The 21,948-nt window shown below is 40.5% G+C and overlaps 1 protein-coding gene across 1 annotated transcript in view; it reads left to right on the forward strand.

Moving 5' to 3' along the window:
- Nucleotides 1-21,948, forward strand: part of tenm1 (teneurin transmembrane protein 1) — a gene marked incomplete at both ends in the record, with an annotated part of 178,892 nt that overhangs the window by 42,958 nt on the left and 113,986 nt on the right. Inside the window, one exon of the mRNA XM_080036099.1 lies at nt 7,837-8,075. Within this exon, the coding sequence (XP_079892225.1) occupies nt 7,837-8,075 (239 nt within the window). The remainder of the gene's footprint in view (nt 1-7,836; nt 8,076-21,948) is intronic.

Below are 21,948 nucleotides of genomic sequence, written 5' to 3' on the forward strand. Positions count from 1 at the left end.
TTGAATTTTTTTTACAATGGTGTTTTCTTCTTCTTCTATTAGTTGTTCATTAAAGGTGGAGTGAGTCAGTGATTCTGGAAAACGCTTGTTTTCAAAATCACTTCCTGTCAAAACCAGTGAATATCTCCTCATGATCCTGATACCTGTCCATACTGTGTGTGCGCTGAAAAAGAAAACAAATCTGGTGTTAATACACAGCCTAGGCTCTGTAAACTGGTATCCAAAAAAAGGTATGGAACAAAAGGGGTCACGGTAGCTAAAAATATTCCCGTTTACAGAGCCTAGGTTGTGTATTAACACTGGATTTAAAAAAAAAATGCACACACAGTATGGACAGGTATCAGATTCTAAGAAGATATGCACTGATTTTGACAAAAAAAAAAGTGATTGTGACAAAAACAGTTCTCCACAATCGTCGACTCCACCTAAGTGAACAAAGATGAGTTAAGATGGTTTAAATATTTTGGGAACAAATATAGGGCTTTGCTCCAACATGCTTTCATTCCAAAGCGGAGCTTATGTCATTTTGCAGATTTTTAAAGAAGAGACTCTTCAAAATGAAAATGTCTTCAAGGCAAAATTCCCTTCAACATAATGTCACTCCGTTAAAGAAATGTCTTTAATCTCACAAATAAGGATCATTGGATTACATTTTTTTTTTATCAGGAGTGTGAGTTGGCAGACTTTCTGTATTTCTTTCTAAAAAATCCCAGTTGAATGATTAAAAATGAATGTTGGACTAAAGGATTTGGACATGTTTTGCACGTGTAGTGAGGGAGTGAGCGGAACACAACTCAGGCCTCTGGGGTATTATTACAGGATTTTGCAAACCATCAAAGTCATAATGATTCTCTCAAGATTCTTTTTTTGACTCATTTTGTATTCTCATACCCCCTCACTGCCGACAGATTTACCTGGGGACCAGTATCTGAGTTTATGCTACCTAAAATAAAATCACTATCCAGAAATCCGATTTTTCAGGAACACATTGTGATTCCACGGCCATGTGTTGCGCCCGAGAAATAAGAATCCTAATGCCTGGAGATTTTCCCCTCCCATCAAAGGGAATTAAGCATTTGCTTGCTGCATAAGTAATAATTGATCGAAGAATTATTTAGGAGATCCTCATTTGTGAGGCTACTTTCTCCCAGACGAAGCAGCAAGGTGCAAAAGAATATGTTTGCATGTTTAGTGGGAGCCCGGTGTGGCAGCCTGAATTCTGGGTATTATGGCTGAGGATGGGATTGGCAGGCTTTAATAAGTTATGCATTAGGACATAATTAGATTTTACCTCGTTTAAAGAAAAGACATGAATAAAATTAGATTCAGTGACAGTTTGAATTAATCACTGGCCGGACACGAGTATAAATGTAAAAGACTTGTCAGACGTGCGTTGTAATTACATTACTTATCTGTGTGTCTAATTTTTAAATGAAAATCAGACATATTTTTTGTGTGTGTGTGTGTGTTTTGAATTGTTTGCTGAACATCAAAAAGTCTTCCCCCAAAGAGGGATGTGATTATACAACCCAATTTCCACAGTGGCTCTGTATATCGGATGGTGCTTTTTTGTAGTAATAACTTTTTTTTGTACTGGGGAGTTTATAGTCAAATAAGTTTCATTTGATAGTGTACGCTATTAGTTCTGAACCATAAAATGTAATCATATTTATAGTAAATGGAAGAGTGTCCCTTCATAACATAATTCAGATATTATTGCCGATTTTTATTTCCTCGCTTCTAGAGGGTGTAATACAAAAAAATAAAGTGTTTACTGCTTTACTGTTACGGATTGGATTTATCATTCAGGCAACATCTCTCTCCTTATTCACATATATCTGATAAACACTAATCTTATGATTTCATGTTTTTAGCTCTTGCCCCCGATATGCTGTTGCAATCAGATCCATCTCAGGCATGAGATTAAAGATTCATCAAGTATCTACAAACTCGACATGCCTATGGAATTCTAAGTGACGCTGTGACCTTAATAAAAAAATGCCAGGAAAAAAAAAATCTCCTATAATATCTCTTGTTGTCAAGTAGACTTCCATTTTCCCCCTCGACGCGAGTTTGATGAATCTGTATTGAAATGTATTGACGTCGTGTCAGCGGAGATTAAGATAGTTTGAAGTGTGCATAGATTTCCTTTTCGGGCCGCATATCCGTTATGTTTTCTGGAGAGGCCTGGCTTGTGTGAGTGGACGGATGCAGATATGGATGTTCAATATATCTGACTGGTGTCTCACACTGGGCGTGTGTTAAGAGGCAGAACAGATGTTGGGACTGCAATAAATTAACTGGTGCCCTGCCATCTCTCCTTCCTCTTATCGAGATGACTCGGATCACACACTTGTGCGTGTACAGCAGGAAAAATAGAAATCAACTTTTTAGACACACACATCTGCATGTACCTGATGCCCCGTGCACATAGGGCTCCACACACACACACACACACACGCACACACACACACACACACACACACAGATCTCTGTCATTGTGTCTGTGCTGCCAATGCTATCAGAGCCGCTATTAGTTCTGAAATCGAAACAATTTGATACATTTTTAATTCATACATTTTGGTTAGATAAGATAAGTCAGAGTTCGCAACTTGAAGACACACACACACACACACACACACAATCATTGGCACACATCCAGGTAGAGAGACAGCCCCTTGGGCCGTATACTCCGACCTCCTGGAGAGCGGGAACTCTCATTTTCTTCCTGTCTCGGGGGAAATCTGCCCTCTGATATGAATTCAGAGCTTCCTGGGCGTCGCCCCTGGATATCGTCTGAGCAGATCAAAGGCAGGGAGTCTAGGAAGAGCACTGTAGCTTGTTTTTAAAAAGGCACCACAAAAGAAGAAGTGGAGTTCCGTATGCGTTGACGAATGCAATTTCTTTCAGCTCAATTCTGATCTCTCTTTCTTTCTTTAATCCACCTCCAGCAGAGCAATAAAAGCAACGCAGTGGAGTTGACCTGTGTACTGGCCTCAACGCATTTGAAACTGCTCACCTGTATTTGACATCTTTTGGTGTGTATGCTTGTCTTGTGTGGGCATCTCTGAGTCGAGCCATGCTTCTGTGGGCGTGTGTGTGTGTGTGTGTTTGTGGCAGTGTGTGTGTGTGTGTGTGTGTGTGTGTGTGTGTGTGTGTGTGTGTGTGTTCTAAGTTTATCTTTGGCCTTTCAGAGTTGAACTACCATTGACCCAATGGTGCTTGCTGCATGTGAGTGCATTGAGTCTGAGTCCCAGCCTTCAGCAGACGCTGGATGGTTGGAGGGGGGGAGGAGGGGAGATAGACAGTGAAGGATGGCTGTCATCTGTCTCTCAAGTTAAACACAGCTCTATGAATACTTTATAGACAGACTGAGAGAGGGAAACAGAGGAAGACAAGACATGAGGTGAAGGGCAAAATAGAAAAAGGGGATTTTATTGAATAAAGAAATAAACAGACTGAGACCACGATGAAACATATCCATTTAAGCTATATTAATTAGATTTTTTACATTTAAATTTGAGAAAAATATATCCTCTGAAACTGTAACTCCTGTCCTTGTTCATGTCTGTTTTAATTGGATTTGACTTTGATTGATATTATTCTCCTTTTTTTAGTTTTGAATTAACATACTAAGGCATTTGTTTTTTAACCTTTAAATTGCCTTCCATGTTTGTATAGCCTTAGAGAAAAAAAAAAACTTTCCTGTGTCTTCCTATGTAAATCACTATGTTCAAAGCAAACATCTTTTAATTTGCATGACTAAAGTGCTACGATCTAGTTTTGTTATTCAGCTTTAGTAAATACTTTTTCAGCTTGCCGGAAACCTTTTTTTCCAATTTTGCTTTTTATTTTCCTAGATACAAAGCCATCTTCAAGGCTGGAAGTAAAAAAAAAAGAGAGACTAAATGACTCGGGGACAAGATGGATGTGTTTTTGCCGTGTGTGAGGGCCAAATGGTAGAGGTGCAGGCCCGGGGAGGGAGGGTAGCAAGGCGGGCACGTCTCGGTGTCCAATGACGCTGTCAGTCTGCTGTCTGGCCCCACTTTAATGGCCTGTCCTCTGAGGGCCCTTCAGAGACCGCCGCGGCCCTATACCGGCAGCCTGTGTGACCTATCAACCTATACTGCAGACAGAATAACACTCTCTGGGCAAAAGCTATACTCGTCTGCTCCGGCATATCGCACTCACTGTCTCAGTATTAACCCCATATAGAGAGTCCGCTGTGGGGGGCAATCGCTATAGCTGCTGGGGAAAAAAAATTCAGGAACTCCAGGATATTTTTAATGTTATTGTTGTGAATGATATAGACACTCTGCAGAGAAAAACACAATTGTATTTGTTTCTATTTCACCTTTACTTATATAGGCAAGAGTCTAATTTTTCCGCTGATATTCATTCATAACATGTAACAACAAGCGAGACCATCAGTGCAAAAGATATTCTTTTCATATAATTGTTTCTTAATACCTTTGTCATTGGTACGCTCATCCAGGAACTACAGCTGTCTTCGTAAAAACACCGCTTTTATCGAAAGGGGGTGCAAGAATTAACACTAACTGAAAGTTCCTCGGAACTTTAAGGGCCCTTTAGATGACACAAAGCACTATTTTAAATACCAAAAAAAATTGACAATGAGAACACAGAAAGCAATCAACACGTATATCATGAGACATGTACTGGCACATGGATGATTAAGATGGGAAAAAAAACGTACAAATGTCGGGTGTTATGTGCCAGTTCTGTTTCATGTTTCCCAGTGCTCCTGGAGCTCCTCCCTCAGCCCCTCCTTCTCATCGTTACCTGGTTCACCTGCTGCTGCCTTTAAAGCTTGTGAGGCTTCACTCTTTGCCTCTCGGCAGCCAGGACCAGTATCATTGTCCCCATTCACCACTTTCCCTTTGTAAACCTATGTTACAATAAACCCAGTTTTCTTACATCTTAATCCTTTGTTGAGTCCTTTATGTTGCTTCCCTCGAGCCGGGGTCGTAACATGGGGAACTAGGATGTAGAAAAGCAACTGCAGAGAACAATTTCAACAACGCATTACACACATTCTTTGTTTGGTGGTTTTTTTGCCCCTCTGTTTTCCTCTACATAACCATTCATTGTGTCTGTCCCCCCACTGCAGCAGCAGCCAAATTTGTTCATTTTTAGATTTTAGATGGAAGTCAATATGGACAGAACAGGCTGGAAAAATGCTTTTAAGGCAATTAGCTTTCTCCCAGACCCACTTTTCCAAATTGCATAATTTCCTGGCCCCAGTATTCCGGCTTCCTCGTCTGACACCCTCCAACCCCACGGCGCTCCATTATCCAAGCACAATATAGATGAAATGCTACCTCCATTAACTGCCCTTCAGCTTAGCTCGCTATCATCATCGGCCATCTGACGTCTTCTCTTTCTCATAATGAAAATGAACCTCATCTTCGCTTAACTAATAAAGCCGCATAACTTAAGTAGTCACTTTGATGAGTCAAAAAAAAGGAATAGGTAAGTCATTGATCGTTGGCTGCCAGGGATTTTTTCCCCACTGTCTTTCATATCTGTACTGCTCTGTCTGCATTACAGTCGCTGCTCATAATATTGCACCAAAGAGACACTTTGTCAATTTTTGGCTCCTTTTCTGATGAAGGACTCGGGACTGTGGGTATGAGCTTATAGGTTCATATTTTTTTGAAGGATTATACAGTATCTGTAGTGTGCTGTGATGTGGGTACATTACATTGCAAGTTTGGGGCAACACTGTTTTCTACTATTCAACTGGTTATAGTGCACTAAATGTGAATAATGTCCGTGTTTTACATTTGTCACATATATTGCTCATGGAGGGGAAGATTTATGGTGGAACGTAATGTAAATTGCGAGTGGAACTGTGTAGCCGCTAAGGGACCTTCTTCCACCACTTTTCTTCCTTGATTTTAGCTTTCCGGATTAATCTTTGATGATGCATTACTTGCAAGTTTAAAGAGCCCACTTAAATTAAAAGCACACCGATGCAGCCAAACACGCGGGGCATAAGTCATAAGTCAATTACTTAGGCCCAGACAGTACTGAGAGCTTATTTTTCAGGTGAGGTTTAGTAGCACTGTCTCTTCATGTATAGTGGCTAAGTAGAACAGTCTGTCCAGTGTATGATATCAGCATGCATGCATCGTTTTATTTTTAAAAAATGGGAGGATAGGGGTCTCCTCTAAAAATCTCCCCCACCTTGAGGGCCCTTTAAATGAGTTTCAGTCAGGCGTACTTTAGAGCGTGACTGAATTCCACCGAGTGCAGATTTGCATGAATAGAATCAGAGTATAAGGAACTAAGAAAAGATTATGTCTGTGCTGTGCTCGGCTAATTTGCAAACGATTGAACCACTGCTGTCCTAGATAGGCCCATAGAGTCACCTTGATTGTTTCTAAAATAAATAGTAAATTCCAAATTTAGAAAAAGACGAAAACACTGGTCCCAGAGGTTGTTTGTGGGTCATACTATAACGCAGCTTTGATCCCTTCTCATATGATTAAGACAGACATTTAATTGTCCATTTGCTAAAGCCCGCCCTCAAATACTGATTGTCCAATTACAGGTGTGCAACCGCAAGCTTTAGATTTCTCCATAGGCCGAAGAGGTGTGTGCAGTGCATTTAAAGGGTATAGATGCTTGTGTCTTATTTTCTAGACTTTACAAAACCCAAAAGGAATTAGAAAAAAGGGTAGGTAAAGGATTAAACAGTGTGTTTATCTGCTCTAACGTCAGCTCCAATCATTAGCATTTATCTCTAACTTGCTAATAACCCCCAATAGTAACTGAGTGCTGCTCTCAAGGCAGTGTGCACATAAATAAAAGATAAGGGCATTAGTTTGTGTAGTAGTTACAGGTTGTGTTAACTCTGTTCTTCCCTTTATTGGATATGGAGAAGGTTTGCACTCAGCCCAGCTAACTTCCGCAGGGTGCATTACGTTCCCCAAACTCATCATTATCAGAGCCTTTTCTCTTGTGACGTTGTGAAAGAAATGCTTTTTGAACAAGTAAGCTAAACAGCAAGTCAATGATTTCCATTTTCCGTTATGAATATGTAATGCTCTAAGGACCATCTATCTCTGCATTGCAAAACAAGAAAAGCACATTTGATTTTTTTTCCATGGCTCCTAGGCTACATGTTTCATTGGCTGGTCAGGATTGTAACTTTTCTTTCTTTTAGCCAGCAGTATCATGTATGTAGCCGTGAAATGCATATGTAAGTGTTCTGTTACAAAATTCTCCATTTTAAAAATATGAAAGCAGTATTTTTCAACCAAATCCTGGCGCAAACTTTAGCATATTTAGCTAGCTAGCTGGTGAAACCTTACAGTTATTGTTGTCATTTCAGCCAAGAAAATAATAAGTTGCTGGCTCGAAATAACGGTCCCGCTCTAGTCTGCCTCTGTTGGAAATCAAAAACCCATTGTTTTACAAAATGACCATGAATTTTGAGAATTAAATCTCCTGACAGCAAAACATCAACATGCTTAGCAACAGTAGCCAAGTGCGGGTTGAGCTAGCTGACCAGTGAAAGTAATGGTGCGCCGAGGGACTCTCAGTTTGTTTAAATTCTTGCACCATCTTTTTTTTTTACTTTAGCAGCTGTTGTTCGTGGGTGAGCGTACACATGACCAAGGCACTACGAAAAACTATTAAAAAAAATAGCATTCTTTGCACTGATGGTCTCGTTTGCTGTTACATGTAATGTATAATCATCAGAGGAAATATGAAATCGTTTCATACATACTTAAAAGTTCCTCATAGAACCTTTAAGTATCCTACAGGTAAGAATCAAAATGTCTTCTTTGTGTTTATCTCGCACAGACACTTCCTGTTCAAGCAGGGCTCTGGTTCTTCGGCCCTGCTGTCGGGAGCGGGCCAGGGTTACCCGCTGACGTCTGGGACGGTGTACTCCCCTCCCCCGCGGCCCCTCCCGCGCAGCAGCGTGACCCGACCACTGTTTACCTTCAACAAGCCGCACCGCTGCTGCAACTGGAAGTGTACAGCCCTGTCTGCATCACTTCTGACCCTCACCCTGGCCCTGCTGCTCACATACGTCATCGGTGAGTTACACAAGCACGCACGTTTTGTCATTGTATAGCTGTTATCGTATGGTCTTAATTAAGGGTGGAGTCAGTGATTCTGGAGAATGTTTGTTGTCAAAAAACACGTTTTACCTACTGGTTCGTACTGTGTGCACGGAGAGAATAAATCTGGTGTAAATACACAGTCTATGCTCTGCAAACAATGTCCTTTGTCAACAAAGGGGGCCCACCATAGCTAGCAAAATACCCGTTAACAGAGCATAGGGTGTGTATTAATACTGAAATCTTTTTCAGCGTGCACACAGTACCTACAGATAGCAGATCTTGAGGAGATATTCACTGATTTCTAGCATTATCCAGAATGTCTGACTGCACCTTTAAAGACTCAACATTTTCCAAAGAGGCTGCTAGGAGAGCTGAGCAAATTGTGAGGCTTGTCAAGTGACTACATAAATAATAATACAGAAAAAATATCAATAAAATATACAGAGGCAAAGTCAAACAGAGATTTTTAAACTCACAGAGAAAAAATTGAGGCAGTTAAAGAGCAAAAAAAGAAAATACATTTGAAATGAGATCGATAGGGATCGAGGCAGACCCGCTGACAATTGTACACTTTTGCTTTGATGGAGTTGGCTTTAAAAACCGAAGGCAAGTCAACTGTGTAGAATGTGTTAATTGTTAATCAGCTGTCCTTGACCAAAGCGCACAAAACAGGTAATTATTCTGTGACGATTATACACATTTAGCTTAACAAACACACATACACCGTATTACATTTCCAGCTATTTAATAATTTCTGTTTAAATTATTTTAATTAATCCAGTATTGTCTCAGTTTATGACCTTATCATTTTTGCATTTTTTAATTAGTTTTGTTAATATTGAATTTGATCTAATTGCTCATTTGTTTCATTACATACTCCCCCTTTTTTATTGTTTTAATCACATTAATTTCACCATTGCTTATTTTATTTGAATTCCACCACTGACTGTAACCACAGATAAATGCAGCATGTTTCTTTGGGCCACTCATGAACAGGGCCGGGGGTATCGAAGTTTGATACTTATTTGGCACTGACCGAAACGCCTTCATACCATCAAGTATCGAAAATTGTCTTGTCGTTCAATACCTTAGGGGTTAATCTCATCACAGTCAGTGAGCCAATAAGCAGGCAGCATGCTTGATGTGCCAAGATCTAAAAGTGCTGGTGGTTGGCTGTGTCGAGGCATCCAGGGAAAAATACATTAGGTTGCAACATGGGTTACGCCATATGCAGCATACAGCCTTGCTGACTTGCACCATTTCATTTTTTGCACCAATTCATTGCATTGTAACTTTGTTCCTTTTCACCCGTATATTTGGTTGGAGCTGTAGTGGCTCAGGAGATTGGGCATGTGCTCAATTTCACCTTATTTAAAGTTTCATTTTTTGATATTTGGTAAAAATGCCATAATGTGTAATGTTATTGTTTTCAGAAAAAGTATCGTTTAGGAACAAGTATCGAAATCAGGGCATCATTTTCTGTAACAATATTGAATGTGTTTGAACAATACCCAGCCCTACTCATGAACTGTGATAAACTTCCACCTTTTGTATTTAACATTCATTTAGAAATCATTTTGATCTCTCAAAATCAAGACGGCGAGATAAACAGCTCGAGAGAGTCAAAGTCAAACACCGAAATGTTTTCATCGATCTTGTCCTACTGCACCAACTCACTGTTCTTTCTCAACCTTGGCCCCACCCTCCACCTCAGCATATAGTCCCCCCTACACCTCTATACCTCTACACACACACAGACACACACACACACACACACACACACACACACACACACACACACACACACACACACACACACACACACACACACACACACACACACACCTACACCACACCCAATGCAGATATCCCTACGCTCCACCCAGACGCTTCATTTCCCTCCTGTAGTGGAGCTCAAGGTCACGCCGGAGCAGGCGGGGGTTCGCATTAATCACATGCACACACACACACACACACATCAAAGACTGACATCATACACACACACACACACACAGCCGCACAACTGCCGAATCCATGCAGATTAATCCCCAGGCTGAACCATGCTATTCCATTAATGTCCCGGCCCCGGTAATTAGTGCATTAGTGAGGAGTGTGAGTGATGACTTGGAGACAACATCACCTTTTAATTGGTGTCATGCTTCCACTCCTGCTTGGCAAAATGATCGATCTCCCTGTGTTGACATCACCATGGCAACCCGCACACCCTGAGATGTATGGGCGACGTATAAAGCGTAGTAGATGGTATGTCAGAGCTGTAAATCAAAGATATTCAAATGCTAAGAAGATGAAAGCGTTTCATGGACTTAATGCCTTTGTCTACGGGGAGAGGTTGAGACGCGGGCCACCAGATCATTAGGTTCTCTCATTACATAATGATCCAGTCATTTAAATGAATGAATTATCAGCCGCTGACAGGAAAAAAGAGAGAAAAAAAAAACTGTTCTTCCCAGTAGTATTTTTTTTTCACTTTTTCATCCTCATCAAATAATAGCCATGTTGACTCTTGTTGTATTTATTGATTTGGAGGTCTGTTCCTCATTAAATGAGGGTTTCCTATTGAAGTGTGCATTCTTATTAGCATACATATGATTATGAGACACTGAATTAACAAAATTCAAGAGTTTAAAATATGATAATGAATGATCTATTATTCAAAATATAATGAGTTCCTGCAGGGAATTCTACAGAGCCGTTATTACATTGTGCATATTGTTTTTTAAGCAAATGATAATGTATTTTTTTTTCATGCATATATAAGATTCCCCACATGCAAAGTAGACCATTAGCTCATTACTACATAAGACAGTCCAGAGAAGAAAAAAAATTATAATTAAAGCAAAAATACAAAATATTCCTTCCTTTCCAGCTTTTCACTTATGGCTAATTGCTGTTTCTCTTTGTCTTTTGAAATAATATGGTTAATATCTTGTGTTTTTGAAGTGCGATTGAAAGAAAATGTATTGTTTTATCTTAGCATGATGGGGTATTTTTTAGCTATTTTCCAAATGATTCAAGGTTTTAATAAGGGACATTATACATAGATTAATAAAATAAATACTCCTACGTGTGAGGATTTGATTCAACAGCCACACATTGTCCCGTTACTTAATCTTTCTTTATCCTGCGGTTGATAACTCTACTGTGTGTAGTGTCTGTCAAAGTGCTACACTGCGGATACTGCTGTCTGAATCAAGACATTTGCAACATTTAAAAAAAATAAAAAATGACATATCCCTGTACAGTCGTGCCAAGTTGGAGTCCAACATTTCAGAAAAGCTGGAGATGCGTCGTCCCCTCTTGGTGAAAATCAACTTAACGCAGCTGTTACTTTTGGCCTGAATCTTTAGCTTGTTTTTCTTTCTTTTTTTACTCAATATACTCAGGCAAAGTCAACACTGCTTGACACAGTCACAGTAACTGAGCTGGTAGCCGATACATTTTAAAGTAAAGTGGAGGCACTAGAGTGGCTAGCAGTGTAAAAACAAGGTCCTTGCAGAATATCATAATCTTGAACTTGATGTAGCTCTTAATAATCCAAAAAACACACACATCCACCAGTGATGATCCCCCAGTACATCTTCATTTTCGTAATACACAGCTGGAATTGTATTTGCAAGTCCGTGAGGCTATTTGTGAGTTATAATTTGTGGGGAAAAAAGTTACCCCGGCAAATAACGAGGCAATAATATTATGTCTCAAATTAAGGTTTCCAATTAGCACAACAATAGGACGATGCATGATTGCAGAGAGATAATGCCGTGCGTAAGTGATTGCAGCGTTTTTTACAGCCCCCTGTTGTGATTAGCTAAGGCAGTCCTCCTCTCTTTCTTTAACTGGCCTCTCTCCTCTCCTCCTCAATACCCCCCGGTGATGCAGGACCTGAGAATAGCTTTGTTAATTTGTTTATCTCCCCGCGTAGCCCCCTCCCCTTTCTCCATTCCTGGCTTGTTATTAAGCACAACACGGCCATCAGATATGAGCGGCAGGCATTATGATAGCGAACGAACGGGCCATTTAAGGAGAGATAGAGGACAGATTAAGATTGCATCTGTAATCTTGAAGAATATTGCTGCTGACAACACTGCCAGTAACTCATTTTCTATTCTCGTTCTATGGCCTCGTTTAATTCTGCCTCCATAAAAAAAACACCTGCTGTTGCTTTATCGTGCTGTACAAAAAAAAAGCTAATTAGAGTATTTTCTTCATTAAAGGTGCAGTCAGTGATTCTTGAAAGAGCTTGTTGTCACAATCCGCTACCGGGTCGGGTTTGTGTGTGCGCTGACAAAAAAAAACATTTGTGTTTATACACAGCCCAGGCTCTGTAAACTGGCCTGTTGCTAGCCACGGTGGCCCCCCTTTGTTGACCTACAAGGTGTTAGAGATAAGGCTGTGTGTTTATAAATTTTTCAGCGTATTTGATCATGAGGAGATATTCACTGACTTTTTTATTTATTTTTTATTTAATGAATGTATTTCAGTTTTAATCAGTTACAGTCCTCAGCCTTTGAATCGGATATTATGAAAAAGAGGGCGGGACGTGTCATTTATGAAAAAAGAATCATCTCTATGGCAACAGGGAGAAGCTTCTGACGCAAGTGAAAATGAGCAAGTCAGTAGCACCGTGCAATCAAATGATCACCTCCAAATCACATTTCATTCACTGGCACAAACACAGAGGGACACAGACAGTTTAAGCTGCACTTTGAGCCCAGATCTTCTTTATGGTTCTGTTGTGCAGTATGTGCTGCTTCAGGGGACCATGGTGCTTCCATAAAGAACCAAATGACTCGTAAGTGGCTTTAAGTTCATTACTTTCCCGCTATTTCTCTCAGTAAATCTGTTTTTTTTTCTACAGTATGATGAGAATTCAAAGCAACCGCCTTGAAATGGGTGAGCCATTATTAACAGGGGGTCAAACTCAGTGCAGCCTACAACTGAACTCACAAGATAAAAACACAATGTTGTGTCTGTGCGTTCATTGGAGCTAGATTATTCCGATGATCAATAAACCTGCTGGTTATTGTCTTTATTTGGTTTCCCCAAAGCCTAAGGCGATGCTTTCAAATGTCTTAATTTGTCCAAGAAACAGTGAAAATCCAAATATATTAAGTTTATAAGAATATATTACATTAGATGGCATTTTTTTGCAGATGATGTTATCCTAAACGTCTCAAAACTGGAGGTAGGCACACAACATTAAGGTTCTTGCCTAAGGATCCTCACTTATATGCTTGCCCTGACCAGGAATTGAACCCTGTTTTCCCGTATCAAAGTCAGTGGTGTTAACTTACTGAGCTATCCAGCTGTCTGTAATATAAAATTATGAAGCATATTCATTTAAAGATGCAACAGTAAATGTTCGCAATAAAAAATTACAAAAGCAATAAATTGATTATTAAAATATAGCATTTATTTTCTTTCAACCCACTAATCGAGTAATCCGCTTAGGGTATCCCATTTAATGTTAAGTCCTTAAATGATCCATCAATGAATAAATAATTTACAGAAAATATGAATTATGTGAGTAATTTCTAAGCAAAAATAAAATGTTCTGCTCTCATATTCTTAACAGTTTTATTTGATTGTACATTGACCATCTTTTGATTTTGCTAAGATGGTTTTGGCTATGGTTTATACAACATGAACAAATATGAAGATGATGTCACCTTGGGCTCTGGAAAGCCATTTTTTTTAGAAAAGAAAATCTTATTTCATAATAATAAAACTAATCTTTACTCGCAGGCCTTCTTACCAAACAACAAACTGTGTGCTCGGCTAGAACTGAAGGAGAGTTCTTAAGTCGCTCCCTCTTGATCTGGATTTCTCCTCCAAACGTCCTATAGCGGGCCTCGTCTGTCTCAGCGCCAGGCTAATTACAGCTTAGCATGAATTAAATGCGTGTTCTAGCTTTTCTGTGTTGCTGATCTGACTAACAAGTTAAAAATATCACAACTGGGGAACTGAGAATACTTTTTACATGATGTCATAGACCATTAAAGTGTCTTATATGTATTCAGACTATATATATGTAGGGATCAGTGGACACCTCAGAGCATAATTATGAGACAGAATTTCTTTATTTTTTCAAATTAGCCCTCCATTTGCTGACAGAAACTCAAATACGATACAAAAACACACAACTGCATTCAGCCTTGTCTATTTATTGTCTCAGACAACCCCCCCCCACACACACACACACACAAACCACACAATGTAGACATAAAGGTTATAACTAAGAGCCACAGTTAACAGAAGTAACAGACTAACATTAGCAAATGGTATCGAACAAGCTACCTAGAGTCAAAATGTGTGGTTACAAACATAACACGACAGGAACGTGATTATTCTTTCACTCTTTCGTAGCTGCATCTGCTATCACACTCTGACTGTCCCAGAGATGATGGCGTAAACACTGGTGGCGCCATGTTTGTTGCAGCCTGCTGTCAAAATCCCCCTCGCTAATGTGAGCCAAACACAATGACAGTATTGGCTGGTGACAGTGATGGATTATAAATCATCTTGCTGATCATTACCCATGTTGGGAAGTAAAACAACTATTCATAATTGTTTTTAGTTTGATTTGAAAAAATAGTAGAGCAGTAACAGAAGTAACATTATTTCACATTTGTAAAGACCTCAATTGCTTCAAGTGTCGAGGCACTATAATATAGCAGGATTCAGACACATGGTAATTCAAAGTGCTTTACAGGGGCATAAAAACACATTAGAACTAAAAAAAAACATGAGACATATTGAAATTACATATAACAAAAACAAAGTGAGAAAAACAGGCAGACAAAATGTTAAAACTTATTTTAAAAGACAATAAAAGCAAGTGGGTTTCATTTTTTTCTCATGATTTTATAAGTTTATCCTGTTTTTTTTTTACTATATTAGCACATTATTTTCATTAAAATCACACTGGCCCTATACCATTGTAGGAAATAAATGTAAAACAAAAGCAATTACTTTTCTATCACGTCACTTACTGCTGATGCTGAATAAACACTTTAAGGTACAGTTGGTATGGGTGAAGAAAGGAAGCAACTGAGACCAGTAATTGGTGGTTCATCCCACTGGCTCACACAAATGTAGTTCATTTATTTTTCAGACATGCTGATTGAAGCTGGCTCTCGACTTGCATAACTAGCAGCTGTTACAGTATACAGTCAACTGGAGAGCTGCAGCTGATGAAAGTACCTGAAGAAAGTAGCTGATGCCTGCTTAAAAAGTTGCAACATACCTTTTCTGGGCTTGATTTTTTTCTTTCAAAGGTTTTTTTATTAAATGTTAGTAACAACGGAATTGTAGCACAGCGAGTACACATTTTTTCCCCTTTTTCTCCCGAACATACCCCACCCACATCCCACCCTCACACCCAACAACACGAAACACACACCACAAGAAACAAAAACAAACAATCAATATGAAAAAAAAAAACACGTAAAGAAATAAAATAAAAGAGGGGGGGAGGTAGCTACTCTTCTATAATTATTATTTTTTTTTTTTAATAATTTAGGAAGGGGCGCCAAATTCTGTCAAATGTATTCTCGGATCCCTGGGTAGTGTAAAGTATTTTCTCTAAATTCATACATGCCATAATGTCTCTAATCCAATGTGAGTGGGAAGGAGGAGCAGGATCTTTCCACTTGAGTAAGATAACCCTACGAGCAAGTAATGAAGTAAAGGCCAGTTGGGCTTGATTTTTTACATTAAAAAGCACCCAAGGGCCCGGAAAAGTTGTTAAATCTATAGTGACAGTGTTGCAAATACATGGGTAAGGACGTAAGAGTTAACAGTTAAGAGCGGCTGTAGACTGAATTTACTAAATGTAGTAATGCTATGAGATGGTGTGTCTGTTTTATTCTGATTGTATAATGTGGAAAACCGTTGAGACATAATCACAGAGGCAGCAGCATTTGATGAAGTCTGGTGAATATACAAGACAGGGTAAAAGATTATAGTGGCTCCTAAAGGTTAAATGAAATGTGTGACCACTTAGACAAGGTAGTTGACCTTTTTATTTGAGGATACACTCGGCCTAGCTACAATACATGCTGTCTCAGATCAATGTGGGCTTCTTGTCAAAGGGAGGCTTTAACCACTGAATTAGACTCATAACTGAATCCAAATCTCCACTCACAAGATATCAATTAGGAAATTATGTTCAGATGAAAAATAACCAGATGATTGTTTTTGTGGCAATTCAGCAAATTAAATACCTGAGAAATCAAAGTACTTCAAAAAAGTATTGCTATTCTTAATACTCCTTTTGGAACATGTTAAATCGGTTAAACATTTTATTAGTTAATTTACTTAGTTTTTTTAAGAACGAAACCTTAGTAGTCACGCCCCATCGATTTGCAATATTGCCCTTAGTAATGCAACATAGAATAGCTTGCATGCCATCCATGGTCCCGCCAATTCTCTTGAGTGTAGACACATTTATTTTCAGCTTGCAGTATAATTATACCCCTCATCCCCACTGTATAGGTGACTTTAGCCGACTTTAGTCTCGGGCTGGTGATGATCCAACGCTGCTTCTCACTCACCACATAGGGTGCCAGCTACGTTCAGCTGAGACAGCGCCAGTACACCTGACTGTGATTTTAGTGCTTTAGTAAACACAAACACACACACACACACACACACACACACACACACACACACACACACACACACACACACACACATTACAATGATGAAAGCTCCTTCAAAGTAGACATGAAAATACACAATTGGTGGTTCCCTTGAGTAATAGTTTTAAAAAAAAAATCTTTTTAGCTTAAGGCACCAACTGCAAATCACATCTGATGTGCTATATAGACATCACAACAACTGAGTGAATGTGTGACAAAATAGTGGTGTGTAACCGAAATAGTACAGTACAGTGTTTTATTTTCCAACATCAGTCTTATTGTGCAAAGCAATTAAGGAAACGTGTCAGGCAGGAAAGGCAAGGTTGTGTCCTTGGCCTAAATGTTATCAAAGTATACTGATGGAAAGGACAGAGGCAAAAGACATGTGACAAATCCATGTGGAAAGCAAAGAAGTGCCCCGAAGTAAAACTATATAGTCCAAGTCCAAATTGGAAAAAGCTCAAATGTGCTGATTCACACTGCCGAAGATCTGCCACTTTCATTCAGTCAGACAGCCAGCGAGATCTGCAGGCCATCGTGCGCACACACACACACACATTCACACACCACACACGCACACACACTCACAAGCTCACACTCACAAGCTCACACACACACACACACACACACACACACACACACACACACACACACACACACACACACACACACACACACACTGGCTGGACTGTACTCTGTGATGGTTGTACTGAGTAGAGGAACATAAAATGCTTCAAAAAGTTTGAAATGTAATTTACAGTTTGTGAAGGCAGAAGGCAGTAAGTGTAAAGTGGAGATTGCAGTCTGCCCTGAGAGTAGCAGGTGGTGGGCAGAGGGACAGAGATTGTATACAGAGGTAAAAATCAGAGAGGTCAGCCGTCAGGATAGAGCAGTCGAGCTGTTGAGTTGGGCTCGGCCCTAATGAAATGTAACCATCTCTCAAAGGAACCCTTTTAAAAAGAGGTGCTTTGCTTGTCCGGGATCAGTCGCAATCCTCTTTATTGTGCAGCTCTGTCAATGAGATGGGCCACTGGCAACCAATTATCTACTCGGGCAATGCTGAGTGGGTACGATCGGCGGCTACAGCTTGTTTCCAGTTCAGGGACAGGAAACTAGAAACACTTTTTTTGTATCAGTAGTGTACACTGGCTCAGCACAGTTCAGCTGGACACAACCACGCTGTCACACACACAGCAACTCAATCAGGGTACAGCAATGCTGTGTGTTCTGAACAGTGTCAAGGCTTTATCCTCTTTGTCTCAACAGTTGTTTGTAATCTGTTCAATAATTATAGCTTTCACTATTGTTTCACTGCATTTGTACTGTGTGTGTGTGTGTGTGTGTGTGTGTGTGTGTGTGTGTGTGTGTGTGTGTGTGTGCGTGTGTGTGTGTGTGTGTGTGTGTGTGTGTGTGTGTGTGTGTGTATGTGCGCACACAATACACTTAGGGCTCATTATTTTTCAGTTTCTACATTTAAAAAAATACAAGAACTTCTTTCAGTGTATTGTTGTGTATATCAGCTGTCACAACCAATAAGAAAAAGAGAAACAAGTCACAGAACTATGCCAGTTTTATTATAAAAAAACCCAACACTGACATGTTGTATTTTAACTATGTATTGTTTAGTTTTTTTCTACAAAGGACTGCGTTCCTTAAGCAGCTGAGCATCTGTGTTTCCCTATTCACTGTCTATTATTAGAAGCATTTTTCTGAGCTTGTTTACTGTAAACTGTGCTGTGGTTCAGGGTTGTTGCAGAAGAAGAAAAAAAACTATTTTTGGTGCATGGGGGAAGAAATTCAAGATGAAAATTGTTCAGCCCCTTTTACAGAAAATTTTGATATTCTTGTTGTCAAAAGCGTTGAAAAAATAGCCATGAGTCTTATGTGTATCTGAGTCCGAATGTATGTGTATTGTGTGTGCTTGAATGCGAGTCTCGGCTTGTGTGTGTGTGTGTGTGTGTGTGTGTGTGAGTGCATTTTTGTGAATGCATGTGCTTGTGTGTCTTTTTTGTGTGTGTGAGTGCGTTTTTGTGTATGCATGTGTGTGTGGTTATTTTTTTGTGTGCGTGTGTGTGTGTGTGTGTGTGTGTGTGCCCTCCTCGCTCCCTGCTTTCTTCTAGCCAGCTGCTTCATGCCTCATTGGGGGCTGTATTGATTGGTCCAGTTTCTCTTTGTTTTCGAGTCTTTCTATTTCGGTCGTCTGATGCGGCGCTAAGAAACCCGCTGGCCTTTTGCTAAAACTGCCCTAACAGCTACTGAGAAAAAAAAATATATTGGTTAAAAAAAAAATTGCTTTAAATGGCTAGACGGACTGCGGTCTGGATGCTCTGAATGGGCGAGAGAGCCCTTTAGCTGAAACGTCTCCGGAAGGTCAGAGAGGCTTCAATGAAAATAGCTTCAATAGTTCACCCGGCAAGTACATGCTCACAAGCGTGCACACGGGCGTGCACGGCAACCCACACTCGCACACTTTTTTTTCTTTTTCTTTGTCATACTCTCCATGACACTCACACACCCACCCACGCACAAACACCCAGTCAGGCTTGTATGTGTGACTGTGACTGGCTGTTTGTCTGCAGTGTTTTAGCTCTTAGCGGTAGTCGATGGGGGCTGCCAGGGGAGAATCAAACATGGTGCCGATATTATGCTTGTTTTAAAGCCTCTGGAAACCTGGACTTAAATAGTACAAATCTACATATGATATCAAAGTTGGGTGTCTCAATAAGCTTTTAGAAACATCTGATTGAAAATACATGTTCATATATATTATGAAAGGTATAGTTAGAACAACAGCTTTGTTACTGTAAAGACAGTATGACAGGACTGTGTGGGCGTGGCTGTATCAAATGGTCTCCATGGCAACAGTATGCCGTATGGCTCAACATACCTATTGTGTCATAAGAACCAGAGCATAGCCTGTCTCATCTAAACAGCGTTTCCGTAAAGATATACATAATAGATAAATATATCTTTCATTTGGATTGATACATATGCCTAACTCTTTTCAAATGCGTACTACCATGCAACTAACTCCCTAAATTATAGTTAGAAGGATTCTTTAACACTATTCTATCTGTCGCAACATGATTCAGCTTTCAGAAAAAAAGAAACAGATCAGTAAGATAGCGAGTGGGAGACGGACTGTGAAAGTGGGGGACTCTGACAGGAGAGGGATGGGGTGTTATCACAAAATGAAAGAACAACAGAGAAATGTGCGAACAAAAAAAAAACAGAAAAGCTGTGATCTGTTGGACATGGTTTACTGTCGCTATACATGCTACCGTGAATAACTGGATGACAGTGACAGGCGAGTTCTAACACTGGTAAATAGCTACACACCATAGGACATTATACGGCACATCTCGTCATTCAAAACTCTCAAGTAGTGTGTCACCACCTCTACTCATTTTATCCCTTTTTATCCAAAGAGGACTTTCGCGTTACAGATAAGCAAGGTCACGCCGATGATCCTGGAGGATTTATACCAGTGAAGACAGACAGTGACGAGTGAGTGCAGGCAGTTACACACACAAGCAAATGTCAGCCGAGACACACACACACACACACACAGAAACATACACACTTAAACAATCATGACAGTGGTATTAGTAGCTTTTCAAGGAGGTCGCTGGAGGGGAGAAAGAACAACACTTCAGCACCTCTTAGGAGTGAGCGCCGGCGGGCTAAAAAGACGCGAGGGCAGGCCAGGCTCACAGGCTCTACTCAGCCTCTGCTGTCACAGACCACTCTGAAGCCCCATATCCTTCACTCTCCTTCACACTTGTTTCCCCATTTCACTCTCTCTTTCTCTTTCTTTCTCTCTCTCTCTCTCCCTCCCTCTGTCTTTCATCTCTCCCTCTCTCGTTCTCCCATCCCTCAGAAGTCGTGGCTTAAGCTAGCGGCTTGAAACAGCCATGCAAGAAACGCGGATGAAAGATTGCCTTTACTGTACATGCTAAACTACAACCTAAATCGAATGACGGATGCACTTGAAAGTGTTCGCTGCGGGCCGAAGGCAGCTGTAGTCTTTGGTTGTCAGGCGGAATATAGTCTGCGGTTAGCTGTGTGTGTGTGTGTGTGTGTGTGTGTGTGTGTGTGTGTGTGTGTGTGTGTGTGTGTGTGTGTGTGTGTGTGTGTGTAAGCGTGTGTAAGCGTGTGCATGCTTGTGCGAGCGAGAGAAGAAAAAAAAAAGAGCTTGGCAATCAGAGCCTGGGTGTGTTTCCGCCTGTGCGAGAGTATTGATAAATCATTTTTAACTGACTGCGGAGCTACCTTGGCTGTAATGGTTATCGATAAGACACTATATTCACAGTCAATCTCGCCCCATTGTGTGAGTCCCGCGGACCAGCCCAGCACTGTTACAAACACCAGATATGGGTTCACATAGTGTATAACACAGGCATTTAACAGGAATGCACGCACACACACAAACACACACACACACACACACACACACTAACACACATACACATACACACACACACACACACACACACACACTAACACACATACACACACACACACACACACACACAAACACACACACGCACAGTTTATTTTCTCTATCTCTCACTCTTTCTCCCAAACAGTGTGAAATCTAATCATCGCCGGAGCTGCACAATCATTTCTATCTTATCTGGAGACACACACACACACACACAAACACAGGTCTGTCAACAACAATAACAACAACAACTGCAGCACAGCGACGGCACGCTAACGCTATTGCTACTTCTCCTACCAGGCCCACATAGTCTGCTGCACTTTTAAAGGGCTGCCTATCTGGAGAAAAAAAAGATGGTGGATAGAATTAGTGGTTCTTGGTTTGTGCCGTTTATTACACAATAAAGATATGCCATCCATCCTTCTTTTCGTGCCAGCTGTGTGTGGGCCTACAACAGCTGCAACGGCGGCTCTGCCCCTTCTCTCTCTCTGCGGCAGCTTTTTTTGCTCACTTCATCCACAATTTTCCACTAGCTTGGGTTCTTCTGTTCTCTTGATTTCTCTCGGTGGTAGCTTAAATACAGCAGAAAAATACACACCACATCAAGAGCCTCGTTCTCTTACTATTGAGCTGTCCCTCTCCCCACACGCCCTGCGCCGTGTCTCTTACGCCTGCCACATCTTCTCGGCGGGGTAGCCGACAGCGAGGGTACAGTAAAGACCCCCTGCTCCCCTCACACACA

This window comes from Ammodytes marinus (genome assembly GCF_949987685.1).
Source record: "Ammodytes marinus genome assembly, chromosome: 10".
Lineage (NCBI taxonomy): Eukaryota > Metazoa > Chordata > Actinopteri > Uranoscopiformes > Ammodytidae > Ammodytes > Ammodytes marinus.